General features: G+C 34.9%; 1 protein-coding gene across 1 annotated transcript in view; it reads right to left on the bottom strand.

Annotated features, from left to right (window-relative positions):
- LOC118185900 (A disintegrin and metalloproteinase with thrombospondin motifs 9-like) overlaps positions 1-19244 on the bottom strand; it is a 524770-nt gene extending 505526 nt beyond the window's left edge. The window contains exon 1 of the mRNA XM_085807795.1: positions 19100-19244. Within this exon, the coding sequence (XP_085663921.1) occupies positions 19100-19181 (82 nt within the window). The 5' untranslated portion in view covers positions 19182-19244. The remainder of the gene's footprint in view (positions 1-19099) is intronic.
- Positions 19245-22876: the final 3632 nt, after the last annotated feature.

The following is a 22876-nucleotide window of genomic DNA, read 5'->3' on the forward strand; positions in this document are numbered from 1 at the left end:
CTTCTTTTGGACTTATTCTTAACCCAAAAAAGACGTTCATTTGGCTTCAATGACAACGTTGTCCAATTTCATCAGAAGCAGTCCTAAAGAAAAGAGACGATGTGCCGTCTTGCAGCAAGTCAAATAACAGAGAATTTCTCAATGTTTATTAAGATGCAATGAAGCTGTTTTCGAAAAGTGGCGAAATTTAATATATGATCAAAAGTATTTCGAAGCATTCAATACAGTTACATACAACAGAGACATAGCTCAAGACAGCATTAAAAGAAGCATATAATCTTCGGCTGTTTATCATCCTTCATTGTTTCAATAGAATGCTACTTTACATAATACAAGTTTGTTAAGTTTCTGTCTTGACTCAACTGCTACTACTGACAAATTAAGTGAAACTTTGCGATCAGTAATAGTTTAAATATGAGCTGATATACTAACAGAATTTCAGGAAAAAAAATAGCAGAAATTTCAGAAGATGCGCTGAAATATGTGATTCGAAAAACTCGCACATATTTGATGGAAATACTCGCTATAACATTTTATAAATATAGCTTAAATATATACATATATTCTGTAGTCTAAAAGTTGCAAGCAAATATTTAACATTTTCAAGAATTAAACAGCTCTTGCTAAATTCATGTAAATTTCGCAAGTACTAAACTGAAGAGCTGCAGGAATTCGCTCTATGAAGTGAAGAATCCCATTTCACTCTTTAGCAGTTTCAGCAATATGGAAGGATTTATGTATGCCAGAAGAACGTTACTCTTCCCGAAGAAAAAATGCCAAGTGAGAAGTTGTTGAAGATGTATGGAGGTTTTTTTTATAGCTCGTTTATATATTTCCACTGACTGAACATATGGACGTGGAAAGCAACGAAAATATTTTCAGCGTTTTAACACCTTTGCGAAACCCTTGGTTTCCTATTCCGGTTACAGCGAACCTGTATATAATGATTCATATATATGCACTTACATATGAATAGCTTATTTATCATTATTTCTCAATTAATCCCTATAGAGGTCTCTGAGTGGAAAACTAGTGTTCCAGAGATCCTTGGTCAAGAAACGCTGATCTGGACCATTACGCCCTTCCAACTTTATGGCAACAATTTAGCGAAGGCCGTTTGTCCTGTCAACAGGATAATGACCTAATTTACAAATTAAGGTCCGTACGAGGTTGTCTGACGAGAAGAGTGTTAAGGAATTTGAAGGATATTCATAAAGTCCAGATCTCAAGCTAATCGAACACGACTGGTAGGCGGAATGACATAGGTCTAGAAGTGAAAATGTTACAGTTGCCAGATACATTTTGTAATGAATTATCGACCACCATATTTTAGTCGGGCGCATTGTAGATTTTTGAGAGCTAGGAAAAGTGAGAAAATCAGCTATGCCCTCGCCTAGATTCGAACTCCGGATCTTTCGATTGGTAGCCGTTCGTCCTGTCACTTGTACGACGAACGTACGCAGGATGGATGAAAAAAATTAATCACACAGTGATATCGAATCCGGTTGATTCTTCTGGCTTTGGGGACGTTATGCATAAATTTCATGCTTCTCAAGCTATAGCTGTGTGATTGATGCTTTTGTCATTATTATTTTCCCAAAATAATTTTATAACATGGGGAGGACTTTTACACAAAAATATTAATACAGCCTGACTACATAAATCGCTATAATGGTCCTAGGTAGTCAAAATGCAGACATGATTACTACCATATTATTGCAGACCAAATCGTAGCAGGTCTAAACTCCAAGTGTAAGTGTTAAGAAAAGGACGTTTAGAATAATACGCTTCTTCGAGCGTTCTGAAAACCTGGTATAAATAAAAGGTGTACAAATTGGCTGAACAAAAAAAAGTATGATGCGCTTTTTCGTCATTTAACAAATGTTTTGTTTTGTGCTCCACAGCCATTTATTTCACTTTCTTGCACCGTAAACAGTGGAAAGTTTCTTATATTTGTAGCAGAAACCGTCTTCCTTAGACGAAATATTTAACACTGCTATCATTTTTTCATCTGTAGTTTAATGCCGACGGCATACAATCTTGATTACTTTCTTCCACCTTATATTTATTTTATATTAGTTTTTTAAGCTTTATAAACTGTCATAGCCCTTGAAACATCTGACCTTGAAATGTCAAACAAAGTTGCAATCGTCATCGATGCTGCCCTTTTTTCGTACGAGGCATGTGCTAAGAGGGTCTAGCATACCGATGCTGTCTTCTTTCATGCGAGGCATGTGCTAAAAATTTGTCTTTTTTCGAAGGCTAGAAGATCTAACAATTTTTACAGATTTACAAGAATTATTTCATACTTCACATAAATTTGTTAAGCTCCAAGAAACTTCGCATGATAAACTTAAGCGTAAACACTCATTTTTACTTCTTAAGATTTATTACTTCATTATATAATGCTTTATAAATCACTATTAATAATTTCTGTGGTTTTGTTCATTATTATCCCCTTTTTCTATACATCCTACTATCACAAAAGCTTGTCATAGAACCGTTTACCTAAAGTGTTTGTTTTCAGATTTAATTTTGACATATCATGTGTTTATGAAAATTTAAAAGAACCTAAAGCTTCAATATAATTTGTTTCAAGTTTATCTGGCATGTAAATTAATAACTGTCTGTTGACAAAGTAAAGTTAAATAGAATTTTTCACAGATCATCTTACTTCCATTTGGTTTAAAATTTATCATTATAGCTTCTTATAGACTTTTTATTATAACAGAGAGAAACTTTAGATGAGATTTATCAAATCATTAATCCATAATTATCATCAAATATAAAAATTTTCAACATAAAACCAAAGAATAATAAAACTTATGACTACGCCTATCTCAGGTTGCTTCCCTCACCAGATAGCATTTCTTAAAATTAGCAGTATTGCTATATAAAACTCCAGATATACTTGGGAGTGAAAATGCATTGTCAATTAATAAGCGTTTATTGTAAATGCTCATTAATTCCAGGCAAGATCAGAAGTAAATTCAGAATGAATAAAATTACGCAGAACTTATAAGGTATTTTCTTTCTACTTCCAGCATGCCTTCGTGGTGTAATGGTAGCACACTCCGCGAGTATTCGACAGGTTCAGGTTCGAGTCTCTTTGAGGGCGCCAGGATTTGGCGATTGAGTCCCCTAATCCCCAGTCGCTCTTTAAAAGGGGAAGTATATAAGAGTCACGGCGAAGGAACTGCTCATTTTTCACGTCTCCAGCATTAAAAAACCTAATGATTCTACAAACTTACCATCCATTTAGAGCGCGTTTTGACTTTTAAGATAATGTTTCTAGGCAGCTGACAGATATCAAATGCAAAATGCTCACTCTACATATATCAGTAGATTCTTACTTTATGTGCTGGTTAACAAGATTTTTCTCTCTAATACACCTCTAGAAATCTATTTTGAGTTTAATTTATCACTTAAAATATGCTGAAAAATTCTAAACAATTTCTGAAACACAATTTAAGTTTCAACAATTATTGGTTTACACCAAAGATTAAATGTTTATAATAATTTATTTATAAAACTTCTCCCGAAAATTTCAAAGGAGAGTCTGGCCAAAAGCAGATGTCTGAACGAGGATTTCAAATAAGCTAAAACTGTTGCAAGAAATATCTAAGGCTCCAGATTGATCGAATTTTATTACAATAAATAACATTTGTACCACAGTATATCATAGAGGCATATTAGAATACTTTAAAATAAAATTTGTTTCCATAATGAGGATTATAAATTAATGTTTTCAAATCCGAAAGTAAAATTCCTCTCCACTCCGATTAGCAATTATGTAATATTCTATAATTCAATACGCATTACAATGTATATAAATTCAATTTACATATCGGAATCAGTAATTCGTGAAAACTCGTGTTGGAATCTAACTAAAAAACTCATAAAAAGCTACTGATTCAGATGCACTGAAGATAACGCAACAAGGCAAACGATATTAGCATTAAGAGTAAGTTCATCCAAAACTGAGAGCAATTCTGTAGTAATTTTATATTTAGATGGCATTTGATATTGCGCAGAGAATTCATAAATTTTTAAAAACATTCTGAAATATTGTAGTGGTAACTCAACGTGTTGAATAGTTAAGAACTAAGTAATCAATTTATAAGTTATGCGTAACTAAGTGGTCAAGTTCGAAGTCAATTTATTTAAGTTAAATTTATAAGTTAAGCTTTGCCTAGGCAGAGAAAATTCTAAATTAAACAATTAATCATTCATATTTGTCAATAAAGTCATGCTAAAAATGCGAGGAATTACATATCACGTAACAAAGAAAATAGACTAATTTATCGCACTGAAATTATTTCTATCTCATTAGTACTGAAAGTACACATTAATACATCGTAACTGTAGAGTAATGGCAGAAAATATTAAATTAGTACGATTTGCAGCTGCTGGGATTCCTCATTAAAACTTTAAACTAACGGTTTATCTAAAATACATGAGGTTCCATAAATACCATATAAACTGTAGCATTATTCTACTCTCTTTCTCACTATCCAAGTAAGTGCTGAACTGTAAACGTATAATTTTCAATAAAAACGTACATGAAAAATTATGATGCCAGAATCGGTGCAAGGAAAGTAAAAGTTATTTTAAATATCATAAACATAACAGCTGTTGAAATAAACTATTAATTTTGTAATACTGACACGTTTGTAAAAGTATTAATACTGATTATAATACCAGTTGCGATTTATGACAGGTGCATGCATTTTTTATTGTATGAAAATTATCGATGTTCTTCTGGTTGTTATAGAAAGAAGACCTTTCGAATCTGCAGAAAATCTGCATAGGTGTTGTTTCTAGAAATTCTGAAATGCAATCATCGATTAAAATTATATAGATTGTATTCTTTGTATTGTATGTGGCATAGATTCAAATCTGACATCATAATATTTCAATCAAAATGTTGCTCAGAAACTACAGGCTACAGAGGTTGATTTCTTCGGACACTTCTTATTACCTGAGGCTAAGATTACCGTTATCCAGAATTTATAGGGCATCACGAGTTTATACAAACATATTTTATATACTGGTTGATTCAGAAGTCAGAATTTTTTTTTTAAATTTTATTTAATTTACTATATATATAGACTATTGCTGTTACCATATATACTATACTATTACCATATACATAATAATAGTATAGTACCATACATTTAGTATATATTATGACATAATATAAAATCATTAAGGCATTTAATTATGCAAATTTTTAAATGCCATGATGTTCTCTAGATAGTGCTCCATCCGAAAAAGCAGAGGCCTAATGGTTAAGACTGCTGAATACTAGATGTTTGGCCCGGATTCGATTCCAGGCAAACTGTCTGGTTAGTTTCCGTGGTCTTCCCCATGTGAATACGAATCAATGTCTCTTAGAAAGTCCTCCACGAAGGCATCCCTTCCCTTAGGCAGATAGACCACGTATAATTTGCTATATTCAAAATTACTTAACCTAACCTAAACATCTGTAAAAAAACATACAGTAACTCATAATGAACTATACAGGGTGGTTCAAAGCTATATGTCAAAAATGTAAAGGCAGGTAGATCTAATCAAGCAGATTTCGTATAGAAATGTGTGTGCGGTAAAGCCGCGTTGAACCGGTGGACAGCGCTGATGAGTGCGGATAAGTGTAAAATCTCTGCGCTAGCTGGATTCTTCATTTCCCACATGGATCTCGAGCAACAGGCATCGTTACACCAATGCAGAGCTTGCCGACATGCATTTCATGTATGGGGCTGCACATGGAAATGGATTAGCTGCTCAAAAGATGTACAGGAAGCGAGCGATTCTCAGATAGGAATCAGCGGGATCGTAGAATATTCGAGCTTCTTTCACCGGGAGTTAAGCACGAGTGGATTGTTTTATGCGTTCAGACGTGATACTGGCATTGGAAGATATCGTAAAATTTCTGCAGCGGAAAAAAGAATGCTAAACACAGTAGGGATAATCCTTCATCAAGCTCGAGAGCTGTAGGACGTGCGTTGGCTGGACTTGTGTTGTTGTGTGACGTGCGTTGGTGTGCAACTGTTTTGAGGACTTTACATGAAGAGTGAGTGCACCCGTATCATTTACAGAAAGTGTAAGCAAGACCCTTGACGATTACCTTCCACGTCTCAGTGTTGCCCGTTGGTAGACGAATGTGGTTCTAGCACAATGGTGCCCCAACTCACTTCAGCTGGAACATCGGGAACCACGTGGACGCTGTCCACGGCCATTATTGGATAGTACAGAGCGGACCAGTTCCTCGCCCACCGCATTCTCCTGATTTAACCTGCTTCGATTGCTTCTTCTGGGGTCATACTAAAAGCCTCGTATACAGTTCCGTCACATTTGCAGATCTTGTTGCCGGCTTGTCTGTTGCTGCTGGACATGTGCTCGACATTTCTGACGTCTTTTCTAATGTAACAAGATCCATGTGCCGTCCCTATGAATCTTGTATCACTTTTGGTGGCCGCTCTTTTAAGCACCTATTGTAAATATTATTTTTCTTTTGTCCTTACTTGTCTTTTTAGTTTCTTGTGATTCATACTGATTTACATGTTAGCGCTTTAGTGTGGCATTACGGCACACACATTCCTATATGAAAGCTTCTTATTCAGATCCCCTCTACCTGCCTTTAAATTTTTGACATATAGTTTTGAACCATCCTGTAAATACGGCAACCATCATTAATCAGCATTGCATGAAGAAGAGCTAAGACGTACTCAGATAAAAAAAAATAGTAATATTATAAGGTTATTTGATACAGGCCGCCTAATCTGATAGTGTCTTCTTAAATTATCAACAGCATTTATTAAGCTCAGTGCACCTATGATTTTAGAAATGCTTCAGAAATTATCGTACATCACAGATTTTTCAGGTGAAGAAATCTGAAAAGTCAATCATGCTGAAAATTATGAGTTTTCATTTTCTTCAGAAATAGATATATTGATGATATATAGCGTTGGTACTGCATTCTTTCATCTGTATTGTCCGGAAATCTTAGATGGTGGGTGGATGCCAATAGCTAGCTCGTCAGGTAGGGTTCGGTAGTTCCCGTGTTACTAGACAATGTATTTTACTTTCTTAACCCGAGTCACATTATCACGACATGGAAAATGAGGCTGAAGCAGCTGCAATTCAGTTTGGAATCGAAGCTGGATTAAACTCTAGATATTCAGTGGTTTTAACCACTGAATATCTAGAGTTTAATTGGTCGCTGGTGGGGTGCAGTTAGAAAGAACATCGATAACGATTTATAAAAATTCCAAATTTTATAAAGATTATGAAACTTAGCGGGCTTGCAGAAGAGATACATTAATCACAGCTGCAATGCAAAGCTGTAAATTAAAGCTTTCAGCGAGATTCGAATTACATATCTTCTGATCGTCAGTCGGACATGCTGATAACTGATACTCTCGGTTAAAGGTAATAATTCCTTATAAAGTTATAACTGGATTGAAATGCATAAGTCATTTCGAAGTCCAATTTACGTCACAAACAATTAAAAGGTATGATAATTAAAAGGCGAACCATTTCTAACAGTTCAGATATTAGAAATGATTAAGATACAAAAAGCTATTGATCATTTCAGAAAATGTTCTACGAAATAATTCAAAAGAGAAATTAGCAGTATTCTTTTTGGATTAGGCAAGAGAAAATTAATGGGAAGATTATTCAGTGCATAAGCAAATATAAAAAATGCACAGCGCGCACAATCTTACCAACACTACCCAAGAGACAAGAAGTTCACTCGCTTCTTCTGTCACTAGATTATAAAACCTATCACGGTGAGAAAATGTTGCAAATCAACAATGAAGTTAAAGGTATCGTATGTTTTTGTTGCTGTTGTTACTTATGCTCACTTGTCTGAGAGTAACATCAGCCAAAGCCCACGAAATTCGTTGAGGCGAGGAGCACAAGATACGCATGTCGTTGGCAACACCCTTGAACACCTTACAGGTGACAGTGCGATTTAGCTCAGTTCCGTCCCCAAGTTTGGTGGATAGCACTCCGGGAGGGACGAGTCCGAGGATCTCCCCTCCCTCTTCCCTTCTATCAAACCACAAGAGAGGACTTTCGGCTTGACGCATATTTAGACTGCCGCTATGCCGCACCGACACTATACATTTACAAAAATCTATGCCTTCTCCGTGATTCGAACCCGGGCCCTTCGGCACGACAGTCAGGGACGCTAAGGACGTCAGGAAATATACCGGTTGGGAAGCTGTATGCTTTTGTTCACAATAGATATGTTCAGAATCTCTCCAAACAGGATTGCGATTTAGACACAAGACAATTATCCCTAATTGCGATGTAGGAATACACGCGCCAGCTTAAAATATTTGATCAACATGTATAAGCATTAATTCAGAAGTCAAACAACAAAAATCAGCGTTAATTTGCAAAATTTTCACAGGACTAGTTTCGATGGTTTTACCGAACCATCATCTTCAGCTGCAAAACCGCAATTGCGGTTTTGCAGCTGAAGATGATGGTTCGGTAAAACCATCGAAACTAGTCCTGTGAAAATTTTGCAAATTAACGCTGATTTTTGTTGTTTGACTTCTGAATTAGTAATTATTCGGCGTGTTATTGTGTCTTAATTATGTATAAGCATGTTTTCATGCAGTATACTGTTCGTAGAGGAACCCAGCAATTAAATTAAAGATTGATTGCAGAGATAGAAACCTGAATATAGGAAAGTGACGGAAGTGTTGCATTACTTATATTACACTGATATTAAAGTTATGTTCTTTGAAAGAGCTGATGTACAACATACCAAAAGATACAAAGTTTCTGGCATGTGCTGATTATTTAACTGAGACGTAAAGAAGCCAAACTCCCATTTGTCATATAGACCTATGATAGAACAGGGGCATAACAACGAAAAAGAAAATTATGGAAATAAAGAATTCACGAGATACCAATATTTGAAGCCTCCTCATGTTATGGTTGCAAAAAGAAAAAGCATCAAACACAAAGCAACGGAAACTTAATGAACAATCAGAAGTATGAAATACATTTTGAAATAAGATAAAGAAATAATATTCAGTTTTAAGATAAAGGTATTTCACTACAACATATATAGGCAATATGACAACGAAAATTTAAACCAAAGTTTTTCTTAACTGTACAAAATCCTACTCACTACTGCCAGCCCTGACTCTAAAAAACGTAGATGAGGAAATAATGCAGAGATTGGGGGGAGGGGACTTCACCTATTAACCTGTTAACGAACCTGTTATTTACAGTATAGACAGCAGCGCGATGCATAACTTCAAAAAATGAGGAGTTTTAAATGATAATAGAAGTGGAATCACCCATCAGTATCCAGGGGGGGGGGGTCTCGCGGAACAGGAACATTCATAGAGAGCGACGTAATGTAATTCTGCCATCGCATCTATGTTCCAGTGCACCTGATGCTTCCTCTCCACAGAATCCAACTGTTGCCTTATTAATGCAGGATATGAAAAATACCATTTCGTTACAAATTAGAGTAATGGCGAGTTGTAACAATGATAGTTTAGAACAGCGGTTCTCAACCTTTTGACTAACGCGTACCATCTAAACAAAAGTTGAAAAACCTTTAGTACCACCACTACAAAGTACTACTACCACCACCACTCTTGAAAAAAGCTCAGATCGGATAAATTTACGAGTGTTAGAGAAAAAACTCAATCAGGATGTTAGTGTTTTAATTTTTGAATTTAATAGTTAAAAATACTTTGTTTCTTTGCGTACCACCTATTTTTCTCTTGCGTACCACCGGTTGAGAATCCCGGTCCTGGATGGATGGCTGTTTAGAAGAACAGCCATCCATCCAGGACTCTAAAGTACAACGCCACCTGGTAGACTTAACTATAATTAAAATACTTACAAAAAAAATCTTTTAAAAAATTTGCATTTCTATACTAATTGAATTCATAGGGAAGATGTAAATTTACTAAAATGCAATCTTGTAAATATTACTAGTTTTTGAGTCACTATTTAACATCATCATATTCCTTACCTTTAGTGCTAAAATAAGCTAGAGCGAAGTCAAAGCTGCATGGCTAATGAAAAAGTGTCGCCATATTTTTTTGAGCCAAACAGTTCCTTAGAAGTAGATTGGTTGCTATTATGTGCTGGTAGTGCATTGTCATGGTGGAGCAGCCATGGGTTTGTAATTTCACGACAGCCGCACACAGAATCATCTTCGGAAACTATGGAAAACCTGTGTCATTCATTACTGTCCCTTACGACCATCAACGTCCTGCACCTCATGAAGATTTGAGCGGAGACAAAAATTGTAATAATTGTATTGTAAATTGTCCTCAACAACTGTAACCTTCCAGGACATGGTTTTTCGAGTTTCAAGCAAACTTTTACCTCGTAACATTCTTCCAGCCTGTTCTGTATTTTCCTCTGTAGCAAGATATAAAAGCCACTACCCACTTCGTTAACCTACAGACTGTTATAAAGCAGTGCACTCAGCCAAAAACGATTTCAAAATGTATACCCCGTATTTCCTTCACTTGCCTCGACTACCACTCTCTTTTCGTCTCTTCTGCAGCGCGTTATTAAAAGAATAAAATAAAATAAAAAATTCGTTCTCATTAATTTGGGGATGGGTTTTGTATGCTACTGTAGTTCTTATCACAGTAACGTAACAAAATGAGACATTTATGGCTGTGAATAACATTTCCGAACATTTCGATGGTAGCATGTTTTAATTTTATTACTATTTATATCGTTGGCATAATCAATAAAATAGATTGCTAGTGCTTTACATTCGCTACAGAATTTTTCTGTCCCCTTTTCGTGCACAAGTCATAGATGAATCTTAGCTTCTGAAGAGACATGGATGGTCTGATCAGTTTAGGAACGAAATTCAATTCTTAGAATTTGGATTCTTTAAAGTGGTCGACATATGTACGAGTAAATATGATCCAGTCAAAAAATTAGTTGTATTCGCAATGAAGGAAACAGTATATGAGACATAATTATGGAAGTATACTATCAAACTACTTTTCCACATAATCGTTAAATTTGGTGAAACATTTATCATACCGTGGCACGAGTTTCTGTACATCTTGTTTAAAAAGAATTCTTTTCCAACCTTCGATAACGATTCTTTCGATGCAGTTTTGATTTCGTTATCGGAATGATATAGCCTCTTCGCAAGTTCTTTCCTAAGTTGGAAATGCAAATTTCATGGCGTGACATCTATATTACATTGTTTTTACAATTTCTGCTGGAAATTTTGGAGGAATTCCCTCAGGACATGCCAAAAGCTGTTTTGCAGTGTCATGAAAAACAATGCCATTTTTTTTTTTCAGTTTTTCTGAGCATAAATTTTTAGTCGTCTTTCTCCTTTTCTATGGATTTGCATTGCATAAGTCGCATTTGATCATGAATTCTGTATTCTGACACATTCTTTGTCGAAGAAAAGTGTCAATATCATCTTTTCGGCAGGTGGCTTTTTGGCATTCAGTTCCGTTTCGTTTCGGCTGAAAGCTGATGAAGCCAACGTTTATCTCCGGGCTTGATTTTGTCCAGAAAGTCATTTCCTTTTTTCACAAAACGATCCAAAAATATGACAGTTATTTCCAAACTTATATTTTTGAGTTGGTCTGTCAATAGGTGAAGTCCCCATCAAGCAACCATTTTGCGAAATTTGAGGTACTCTGATACATGATGATGTTATACATACTTCCACGCAAAATGCCCAGTTCTGTCCCGATTTCGTCCAGTGCTATTCACCTGTTTTCGTGAACCAATTCATCAACACATTCAGCATTATTCCTCGTCGTCGAAGTTGCTGGCCTCGTTGTCGGTAACCATCATCAATACTTGAACTCCCATTCTCGAGCAGCATGCACTATTTTGTAACCACCTAGAGAGAAATCACTTTATCAGCATAAAGTTCATACAGACTGTGATGACTCTCAGTGGGGTACACCTTCTTGCCCACCGGAAGCATGTCACTGATCGCACTTTCAGTTTACATGTTGTAGTCAGATCCATGCGATATTCATCTCTGATAATGGTGGATTCCTGCCATGGTACAACCTTTATTGCATCTTTTCATACAATTATGCGCAGTGTTACCAACCACATCCACAAAATATTTTTTGTTGATAACATTTTTTGGGTAGCGCATGCAACTTATTTTCTGACTTTATAAGGTATTTCTCCCGCCTTCTTAGCGTATCTTCGTGGTGCGGTGGTCTGGATGCTGGGCACATATTGCAGAGGTCCATGGTTCGATTCCCGGCAAAGGCGTTGCTCATTTTCCACTTCTCCTGCTTCCAAAATACCTAACGTCTCTACAGTGGCGCCCGAACTAAAAGGGTGGTGGATGATGATTCTTCACACCCAGGATTTGGAGACTGGGTCCCCTAAAACTCCAGTCACCCTTTAAAAGGGTGAGTATATAAGGTATTTCTCCTGCCTTCTTAGCGTGCCTTCGTGGTGTGGTGATCTGCACGCTGGGCGCGTATTCCAGACGTCCGTGGTTGGACTTCCGGCGAAGACGTTGCTCATTTTTCACTTCTCCTGCTTCCAAAATATCTAATTTCTCAGCAAATTACTTACATATTTCTCAGCGAACAAAGGAAATGGGCATGTACAAAAATGCATATATTTACAATGCACGTTTAAATGCTTTTTTTTTCCTCATTATAGCGAAACTATTTTTTTTTTCTTTTTAAATGACGGATTTTTATAAGTCACAATGCATGATTACCTGTTGAAGACAAGTTCCAGGGTGAAACCATATCGCGATGTTTCTACAGTTATTAAAATAGGTATATGCTTTATTTTCATTGAAAACGTGCACTCATAGACATTATATATAAGCACTGCATGGAACATGTCATTTGTCATTGAAAAAATAACCTTACTGATTCCAAAAATGGAATTATTAATACTTGTTTTGGAAGAGAAATCTCATAAGATATCTTAAAAAACACCCATTATGTACTTATTATGTTATCAACAATTTGCAATAAATTAGAGAAATATTCATTGACTAGAATGAAAAAAAAATGTATCCTTTTTTAAAAAATCCCAGAATCATCCAATATATGTTTTAAGCTGTTAGATAAGTAATTTTTGATAACTATTTCTTATCAAAAGACTTACATTTATCAAATTTGGGGAGGACTGCTTTGGAAAAATGGCCTAACTTTAGAAACGATACAAAGTAATATTCTCGAATTCTGTTGACATTGATTATCTTTTAGGCTTTCTTATCAGTAATGGGTAATTTAATATCCTCCCTATTATACATTATGATAAAAGATATGGTTTACATGTGTTAAAAATAAAAACAACATTAAATAGTTGAGCACCAAATGACAGTGCATTCGTAAGCATATTTCAAAAAATAAAAATATGCGAAGATGATGACTCAAGATGACGTTTCGGAATAGATAAATGCAGAAATAGCAAACCACATTTTATGCTGAAGTCTCAAGCGAAGCTCTTTAATTTTTATTGCAAAGTTCTTATGCTTCTCCTAAGTGTCATTTGTGATAAAAATGTGGCTTGATCGTGCAAAAACTGATAAAGTTATAGGATTGATTAAAAAAAATAACAGATTTTTTTAAATAATTAATATCTAGTGCATGTATGAAATCTGATGGAGTTAGTTTATTTTAATTTTGTTACGAATATTTTTACCACGAAATAAAATCTTATATGGATTATTTGTTTAAATGTGAAGGAAATAAATTTTTACTGACGTTAAAACGTTAATTATAGTATTTGCCCTCTTATTTTTTATAATTTCAAATAAACATTTTCAGAAAAACTTCTGGAAAGAAAAACTAGCATGATTTAAAATTTATTCTCTATTAACCTAGTTTTCGATTTTTCACGCTAGTTACGGTGTCAGCAACCTCAGATAATAGGCTACCATATTATGTATCTGTGTACCAATGCTCTACAAATTCTTTAATTCAAACTAATACACTTAATTCAGGCATGTTTGCATTAGAATGCATGTTGTTCTATGTAAGTTTTTTAGTCCCTTGCTTACTGCTTAAGACGTATTAATCTGTTCAAAATTCTTTGTGTACCAGCAACTGAAGCTAAAGTATTATACATAACTTAGAATAATGGATAATATCGATATAAACATCGTAAATTCTCAATTAACACCGAATGGATTCTCTCGTGTACCCATTCGTGAATATCATTTTATTCCATCAAATATGACGCGTTTTTGATAAACAGTCCAATTACATTATACAAACTGTTAGGACCATTGCTAACGTCTAAATGCTTACATGAAACATTATTTTCGATCACTCAGTGCCAAATAATAATAATAAGAAAGAATTAAAATATTTTAAAAATATACCGTTGAAAATATTACACTTAATAATTCTTTCATCGTCTTTAACAACGAAATTAGCATAGTTAAAAAAGTTGAAAACAAAAGGAACAGTTTTCGGACTGCCTATAATTTAAAGAAGTTTAATACCGAACCAATTGCCGAATGATTTCACAACACTGAATATGGGTAGTTGGATCTGGCTGGTGGTTTTCCGTGTTTTTCCCCCATGCTTTAATTTTTTAATTATTTAATTATGGCAAAGCACTCGAAGGCTATTTGCCTAAGGGGAAGGATATTTTTCGTAGAGGACTTTCTAAGGGAAACTGGCTTATGCACGTTACACATGAGATGAGCCGCGAAAACACCCATGCAGGCAAGGTTCAGTGACTTTATGGTTCGGTCCCTGATGGGCGTTTTTCCCATGTGTAACGTGATTACGGGTCAGTTTCCCTTAGAAGTCTTCCACGAAGGCATCATTTCCTTAGGAAAATATCCTTCGTGTGCGTTGCCGTATTCAGTTAATATAACCTAAGAAGAAATTAAGAAGAATAAGATATAAGAAGAATATCTTAAGATATAGATTGACGCAAAAGTCTCCTAAGGTTCATTTTTCATTGAAATTAAGCTTTGTTTCACGTTGCAGTTCATTAAGTAGTCCTATGATCACCTCATAAACCATAATGCTTAAGGCGAACTAATTAATATCTTAATACAACAGACCTTGCTTACCCGCAAAAAACGGGGGGGATCATTTTTTAAAATTTCTTATGATGATTTTTGCTCCAAGCTATAAAATATTTAACAAATAGGGATATCGGACAATAATAAGAGCAGAACTTACCTAAATCACACTCTCACCTGAATGGTGCTCAAGGCTGTTGTCAACGGCAGGCGCACTAGCGCTCCTTGCCACAAGGAATTTCGTAGGCTTGGGCTGACAATACGTCAGACAAGTGAGCATAAGCAAGAACAACACGAACAACACACTTCGGAGTACATACCCAAGCGTCGCCTATCCCTATTCTCCTAACACCATCTTCTCGAGAGGATTTCAAGCTCGACACCATTTAAGTGTCTCATACTGCAAGATATCTATAAATTACCATTCCTGCTTTCTCTGGGAATCGAACCCGGGCCCGTTTTACTACCATGTCAACAGGGCGGCACATCTCAGAGTCAATGGGTTATATTTCTCAGATATCAAATTCGTTGTACTGTTTAATTCATCATGTTACAAACTGCTAAACTTGACAAAGCATGCAATTAACATACGAATTCAGAAACTGTTGAACGTTGCGCAAAATGACAATTAATATCAAGAACGCAATACCCAAATTTAAAATTTAATTCTATACTTAGCTAAATTAAGGAAAATACTATCATTCCTATTGGAAATTCAATTATGCTCTAAGTAATAATTCTTGGATGTTAGACATTCGTTTATCAGGTGATATTTTTTTTATTATTTTGGAAGCACAGCGATTTTATGATTCTTTTCTGAAACAACATCTGAAAAAAAAACAAAGTGATAAAATGTACAACGCACCATCTAACAGCACGTTCATCATTAGAGTAAAGGTTTGAAATTTATTGAATCCCTCAGCCTTTGTTTTGGATTAATTTTGTTAAAGATTTGGATAGGAAAAAATTACATCGAAATTAAATAATGTAGTATCTTAGAAAATGTATTCTTGGAGATTACTCGCAGCGAAGTATCTCATTAAAGCAAATTACGCTGTAAGTGACTGATTGCATGTTACAATGACAGAGCAATTCTTTGTCTTCGTAATTCGTCATCACTCGTCTTTCCGCTACTTTAATTAAATTCACTGTCGAATCGATGAGTTTTTGTTGGGTTGTTCTCATTTATGTGTATGGTTCCCTTTTCAACGTGGTTATATTTTTTAGCTGTCCTCTGCGTGATTTTTTTTAAACAACACCCATTCATTCTGAAGATAAAATCCAAAACATGCCGTCAGAAATTATTTAAAACAGAAAGTTTTGAAACATATTTCAAAACAATGCGTTTTGAAACATATTGCAAAACAGTTCGTTTTTAAATGTATTTCAGTGATCGCTACAAACTAAAGCTCCGAAAGACACGATAGTATAACCAGATGGCGCTTCTGGGGAAGCATAAACATTTGTAGTGATAACAACTTTGGCGTTTAATTAGTTAGTGCAGAAATTTTAATTAATTATTTTCAAAAAATTTTATTATTTAAAAATTTAGTGTGCTTATAAATTTTGAAAATAATTAACTAAATTTCAAAACATTTTGGCTAATTATTTTCAGAAAATAGATGTCAAGGTTTCAAATATATTATATTGTAGTAAGAGACAATACTATATTTAAAACTTTAATTTTTTTTGGTAGGGAGAAACCTAAAATAAATCTCTAAATGAAGCTGTAAGACTTGTTATTAATATTTCACAGACAATGAATATGCTGTAAGAGCTACGAGAAAATTATTTAATTTTCTCTAATTCTACAGGGCTTAAAATCAATTCAAGATCTAACTAAATTTTGAGATTTTTTGAAAATTAATAATAGTGTTTTAGCCATCACACTATTGTTTGAAATCTGGTAACAAAAATTATTTCTCATTTACTTAAGTTTAACAGTAGACTTTTTTTTTGCTGTAACAACAGACTTTTTGTAACAACAGACTACTTTTTGCTGGACGTAAATGCAAAGTAAATGAAATTCCCTTTTTTCTTTCAAGAAGTAAGCATATTTACAGTAGAGAAAAACTACTAAAATTTTTCCGTTTTCCTCTTCTGCTGAGATTTTTTCCTCTGAGGTCTTTCTTTACGCTTATCGAAAAAACTAGCTTAGTGCCGTTTCGTTTTTCCCATTTCATCCCCAGGTCGAAATTGTGTCGTTTCGTCCGCTGCCTTGCCCCCATCGATTCTCTCTTTTACCTTTTATCTGCTGCCCTTCCCCGGGGTCGACGTAGAGAACTCTGCGAAGCTACCGGCGAGGATCTGTACCTAGGCAGTCTCGGCCACGGGGGTATACAAATTACGAACCTAGTGGTTCTGGAGGCCCTGGAAAGGTAACTTATTGGTCGGCCTGCGGGCCTGGCACGTCTTAGAGCAGATGGCGGGGTAACGTCCCGCGTTTGCTGGGTAATGTCCCTCTGCTACGGGCAGCCCGAGGGACTGGCAGGTAGCAAATCATAGACAACGATCGATTTCACTTAAGCGATGGGTCCCTCTCTCCAAGGTGCCAGGGAGTAGGTTGAACACCTCTGCCTGGTTCTGCGGAGTGAGGGGACTCCTAGTGCCATGAGACGGAAACAGGAATGCCCATATTGCTAGACTTATCCGCTGTTTGAAAAGTTACTTTACGATAAAAGAGAATACCTACCTGTTTTCGACATTTAAAACGGTTTAGGCGAGATGACTTTTGTTGATTTTTAATATATTAAATATTTGCTTTAGGCAAATTATTCTGAGCAGAATAATGAATTTCAGGCATGTTCAAAAGGTATGTCTCTGAATCAAGTTACGTTTTTATTATATAATGACTTAAAACAATAGAACCACGGTTTCGCTGCTTTGAAATAAAATAAAAATGTAACAAATATATAATTAAGTTTAATGCACATGCTTTATTAAAAATACACCAAGTCCTTTTAAAATGCAATCATCCCCAGGTTTAACTAATTCATTCTCTTCAAGACCGAATCTAATTTTTCAAATGTTACACCTAATATACTAAAACTAGCTTGTATAAAACCACGCAATAATAATAATAATAATAATGAATTCTGTATAAACAATAAAAGAATATAAAGAATATTTTTCATTACATTCTTTCATGTGTACCATCCTCAATAATTAAGAAATTTTCTTTATATTTTTCTAACAAAATTAAATTATCTCGGTTCCCGGTTTAAGAAGATAAGGCTAAGTCAGTATGCCAGTATCTGTACATTGAATATTTCAGAGATTCAAATTTAGGTATTTCTGTGATGAAATCTAGTCTCACGCTGCTGATTAAGTATTGTTATAAATTTGATGAACTGAGGTAAGTTCGTCACGAACTCTTTTTTTACACTTTGTGATAGATTCTTTACCTCGATTTTAGGAATGCAGGTATAGGTTCCGTCTTGCAATATATTATTTTCAAAGCCAATAAAGTACCGCTGCAGTGAGTTTCTCCGCAAATCCAGCGTTTATTGTCACTTTTTAACTTTCTTTCTAATGTATATGACCTACCTTCGAATATTACAGCTGATGATTACATATAGTCTTAAAACATCACACTACTTTAAAATATTTCTTTTTTTCAGAGCCGACGAGTAAAACTTGCATCGTAAACATAAAAATTTTCTCTTCAAACATTTCTGGGCATGTCTTTGTTACTCGGTCATACGTATTGTTCCTAACCCTTTACAGTTTATGAGCTTTCTTTAAAAAGTAATAAAAAATTATCAGTCCTGTTAACTGAACTAACTTGCCCTTGAATAGTTTTAACCACCGAATTACAGAAAGTATTTTGTTTGTGCAAACGTCCAGGGACTCTTTCAGGATGACATTGATGTAAATATTAAAGATAAACATAATTCTTCAGTGCATATATTTCTGTTTAAAAAATTTTAATAGCTTACATAAAAAAGTGCTTTCTATAAACTGATTTAGCATCCGTTTTTCTTGAACAGAAGTAAAGAAATCATTGATGAAAATAATGTTTCCATTGTTCATTCCAGCTATGTGACTAAAACAGCTATGTAAAAAAAAAGGTATAAACGTTTCTCTTACCTGGATTCCTAGTTTGTAGCCCGTGAGTAATCCAGAGCGTAGTGAAGATGTGAATAATCACGAGCATCCCATTCATCCGCATAGTCACATGCGTTTCGGGCGGACCTCCAAGTCCAGCCTCGGTGTCTCACAGATGCGGCGGAAGAAGTGTGGTCGACTACGACTGCGAGAGCCCGGTAGTGAGATCTCTTTGCGACTGCAGCGCCACCTTCCCGATCTCGGGAAATACTCAGGCTGCGGCTCTTAACAGTTCGAGTCACTTAATTTATGTTCCTTAAAAAGAGCTCTTGCAACCTGCATTTCACAAGCATATTTAATGTATTCTTTTCCTAAACGACCCTAAATTAGTTCTTCTTCACACTTAATTAGTCAGCGTAATTTAATTTTAAAAAAAATCCAGCAATACTTTTATTTTTAAGCAACAGTTGTAAGTCCAGCATGTTTACTGTTAACTTTAATTCAAAGAAGTTGGACAAAGTACTTACATTATAAGGATGCAGATGTTATGTAACTGATTCTAAGCCATGGAACACAAGTATACGTTTCACCAATATGAGATTTAAACCTCTGCAGGCAGTAAGAACTTTCTTCAACAATATTAACTATTTAGTAGGCTACAGAGAAAGTTGAAGAGCAAGGCTATGCCAGCGAAGTAATTTTTTTTCCTCCAAAATATATTTTTCATCATTACGCCGTACGGTTACATATTAAAGTGCCACTTTAATTCTGAGTAAGCGTAGAAAGTTATTTTTAGAGCTATTTTCATAAGCTAGAAGTAGGAGAAACAAAATAAAAGTTTAAATACCATTACGTCCACCTGACGGTTACACAAGCTGAAAAAAATAAATCAAGTGAACGTAGTATACAATATAAGCAAAATCTAACCTAAACCTTAGTTTCCCCTGACTGAGCGCTCGCGAAGAAATCATGACAATTATCATGACAATCATGACAAATATCGCTGCCTAGCACTCAGTTCTAAATTTTAGGACTAGAAAATTATTTATACTTCAAACTACGTATGGAAGGAAGTAAATGAAAGTAAAAGTTTTAGAACAGCCTTAAATAATAAGGTAATTGGTTAATTAAAATAAACCTTACAACGCTTTATTAAATTTTGTTTTGAACTTCTTTAATGATTTTCAGTAAAATAGTGCTTAAAATTTTGTATTTTCAAACCTTTATGATTTTAAGTTCACTGATTTTTATCAAACTTTATTTTTTCCTGTGTAGTACAATAGAATCTTGACTATTCATTGGTTTGGGGCCGTCATCGTGTTGGATATGAGAACAAATAAATACCGTTTTTCCTTGCGTATCCGCCCTCTTTTTTACTAATTTTGTCGTCCAAAAATCATGAGGGGAAAATTATGCGAAGAATTTTATCTACCAGAGGACGTTGTTACAGTAAGAACATGACAAATGAAAAGTAATGGATAAGCTACGGATAACTACGGATATCATTTCTTTAAAAGAAACCTATTTTTAATAAGAATACAGAGTAATATTAACATTACAATAGCTAATGAGATATCTTCATTTCTACTCCCTGAATCTCGCCCGTTCTTATTGTTGCCTGTGCTACTCCTTAGCCCTCAGATCATTCACAAATAATTAGAGATGATGTGTGTGCAGATGACTTAGCAAAATCATAGACTAAATGCAATTCGTATTTGCTTCGCTATGATGGATCGGTTCTTGTAATTAGAAGGAAAAGGTTCGGAGTGACCTTCGCAGGTAGACTGAAAGGATTTTTTCATTGTTAGTAAGAAGAAAACAATCACTACGTGGACGAACCCTTTTCTCTAAACGCACTGAGGAAGGGAAAAATTACGCGAACATTTTAAAAATTTTCAGAACCTTGCGCTAAGTTTAAAAGTACGCGAGGAAATACGACAATGCGAACTTCTGCTACTACAACCAGTGGATAGAGACAGTCAAATATTCTTATTGCAACAACCAGATACAAACAAACATTTGGTGGTTCTTCTTATTTCAACCTCCAGATACAGGCAGTCAGCGACAAAGATGCATTTTTAATCATAATAATTTGCATCATCTGGATAAAAATGAAGCTTAAAATTGAAAATTGGTCACATTATAGCTTCTTAGTTTGCTCATTATTGTGTACAGTAAAAATAATATACTTAAGATGAATCCAAAGAAGTCTCTAGCCACGTCCGATAATTTTCAAATACCCCTAAGACCCTCCCTAAGACGACCGTGCACGATATCAGATGATTTCATTCTTCCGCAAAGGTGACTGGCTTAGCCAACTGATGTTTAGTATTGAAGTTTATTTATGTTCTCCGAAATACTGGTGTATTTCAGAGAAAGTCGTCTGAGAAAGGTGTGGTTGATGCTTATTTATGTTCTCTGAAACACTAGTCACAATCAGAGGTAGAGATTTAAGGAAGGTAGTCGAGACGAGAAGATTAGCTGTATTCTTTATTTTCCCTTATTTTCCCAGTGTTTTAATTTTCAACTTAATTTAAAAGGAAATGTTATGTTGTAGCCTTTACGTGCAGCAGTAGCTTAAAAGTATATAGATTCCTTGTTATTTCATGAATTACGTAATTAAAATAATAGCGCACAATGAAATTCACACACTTGAATGCATCACTAAACCCGTGGTTCAAATTATTAATTGTCCTGAGATTACCGAACTTACGCAGTAATTTTGTATTGAAAATGTTTTCTGAGTAATTTTTTTTACAGCACAACTGAATTTTAAAGAGCAGTATTTTGCACTTTTATTCCAAGTACGATGACAAGTCTATCATATTTTATTGTGTATTAGTTTATTGTGTGTGTATTTTAATATAAAATGTTTTTATGCTTGTTTTTATTTTCTCTATATATCTATCTTTTATTTATTTTTTTATTTGTTAGATTCTTTTGGCTGATGGATAATAGAAACTATCCGTGAAAAGAGTGAGGATAATCGAATTTCTGCTATACAAAGTTATCAAGCATGCAGACAAATAGTGAGATATAAGTACACCCGTATAAGCAAATAATATCCGAGTTATACTTATAAATGGATAAAATAAGTGTTTTTATAAAATTCAAGCTCAGGAACTGCCTTTTCAAGTGCATGTATAATGCTTCAAATAAGGGAGGGAAAGGGGAGAAAAGATAAGCTACGTCAATATTATTGAACTGTGCGACCGTATTATTCGTGGCGGTTTCATTTATTTATACAGTCTCAATGGAGATTATTTTCATCACCCCCCTCTCTCAGTCACACCGACAGGATCGTCTTATCTATTAGGCACTTTAGATACAGAGCTCAAAACCTACGAAAACCAGATTCACAAAACTGTCCCAGTAACTAAGAAGAAACCAGAATTTCTGAGTAAAAATTATTCAGCATTTCCATCAAAGAACTGTAAATAGGATCAGTCTGCCTAAACGTGAGACGCTCAGAACATTTTCTAAAAATGAGACAACCTTGTGACTATTATCAAAAGAGACACCTACGCATGCTCATTTGGATCTCGGTATACTAGAAATGAAATATGAATTATGAAAAAGTACTGTTAATATTCATCTGTAAAATTAGGCTGCTTGTTTTAAATTCTAAAGATTTGGTCTTTCAAACTTTTGAAATCTGCATAAAATCTTCTACTGTGATTGACAAGAATCTGTCTTGAGTTTTCAGTTTTAGAGTGTTAAATATTGATCAAGGCTTACTCTTTCACAGCTGTTACATTAGAATGGTCACGGTAGTATAAGCCAAATGTCAGATGCCATTATATAATTCCCTAAATATAA

This window comes from Stegodyphus dumicola, chromosome X1 (assembly GCF_044657685.1).
Source record: "Stegodyphus dumicola isolate Sdum_Otavi_A_Nest chromosome X1, ASM4465768v1".
NCBI classification, from domain to species: Eukaryota; Metazoa; Arthropoda; class Arachnida; order Araneae; family Eresidae; genus Stegodyphus; species Stegodyphus dumicola.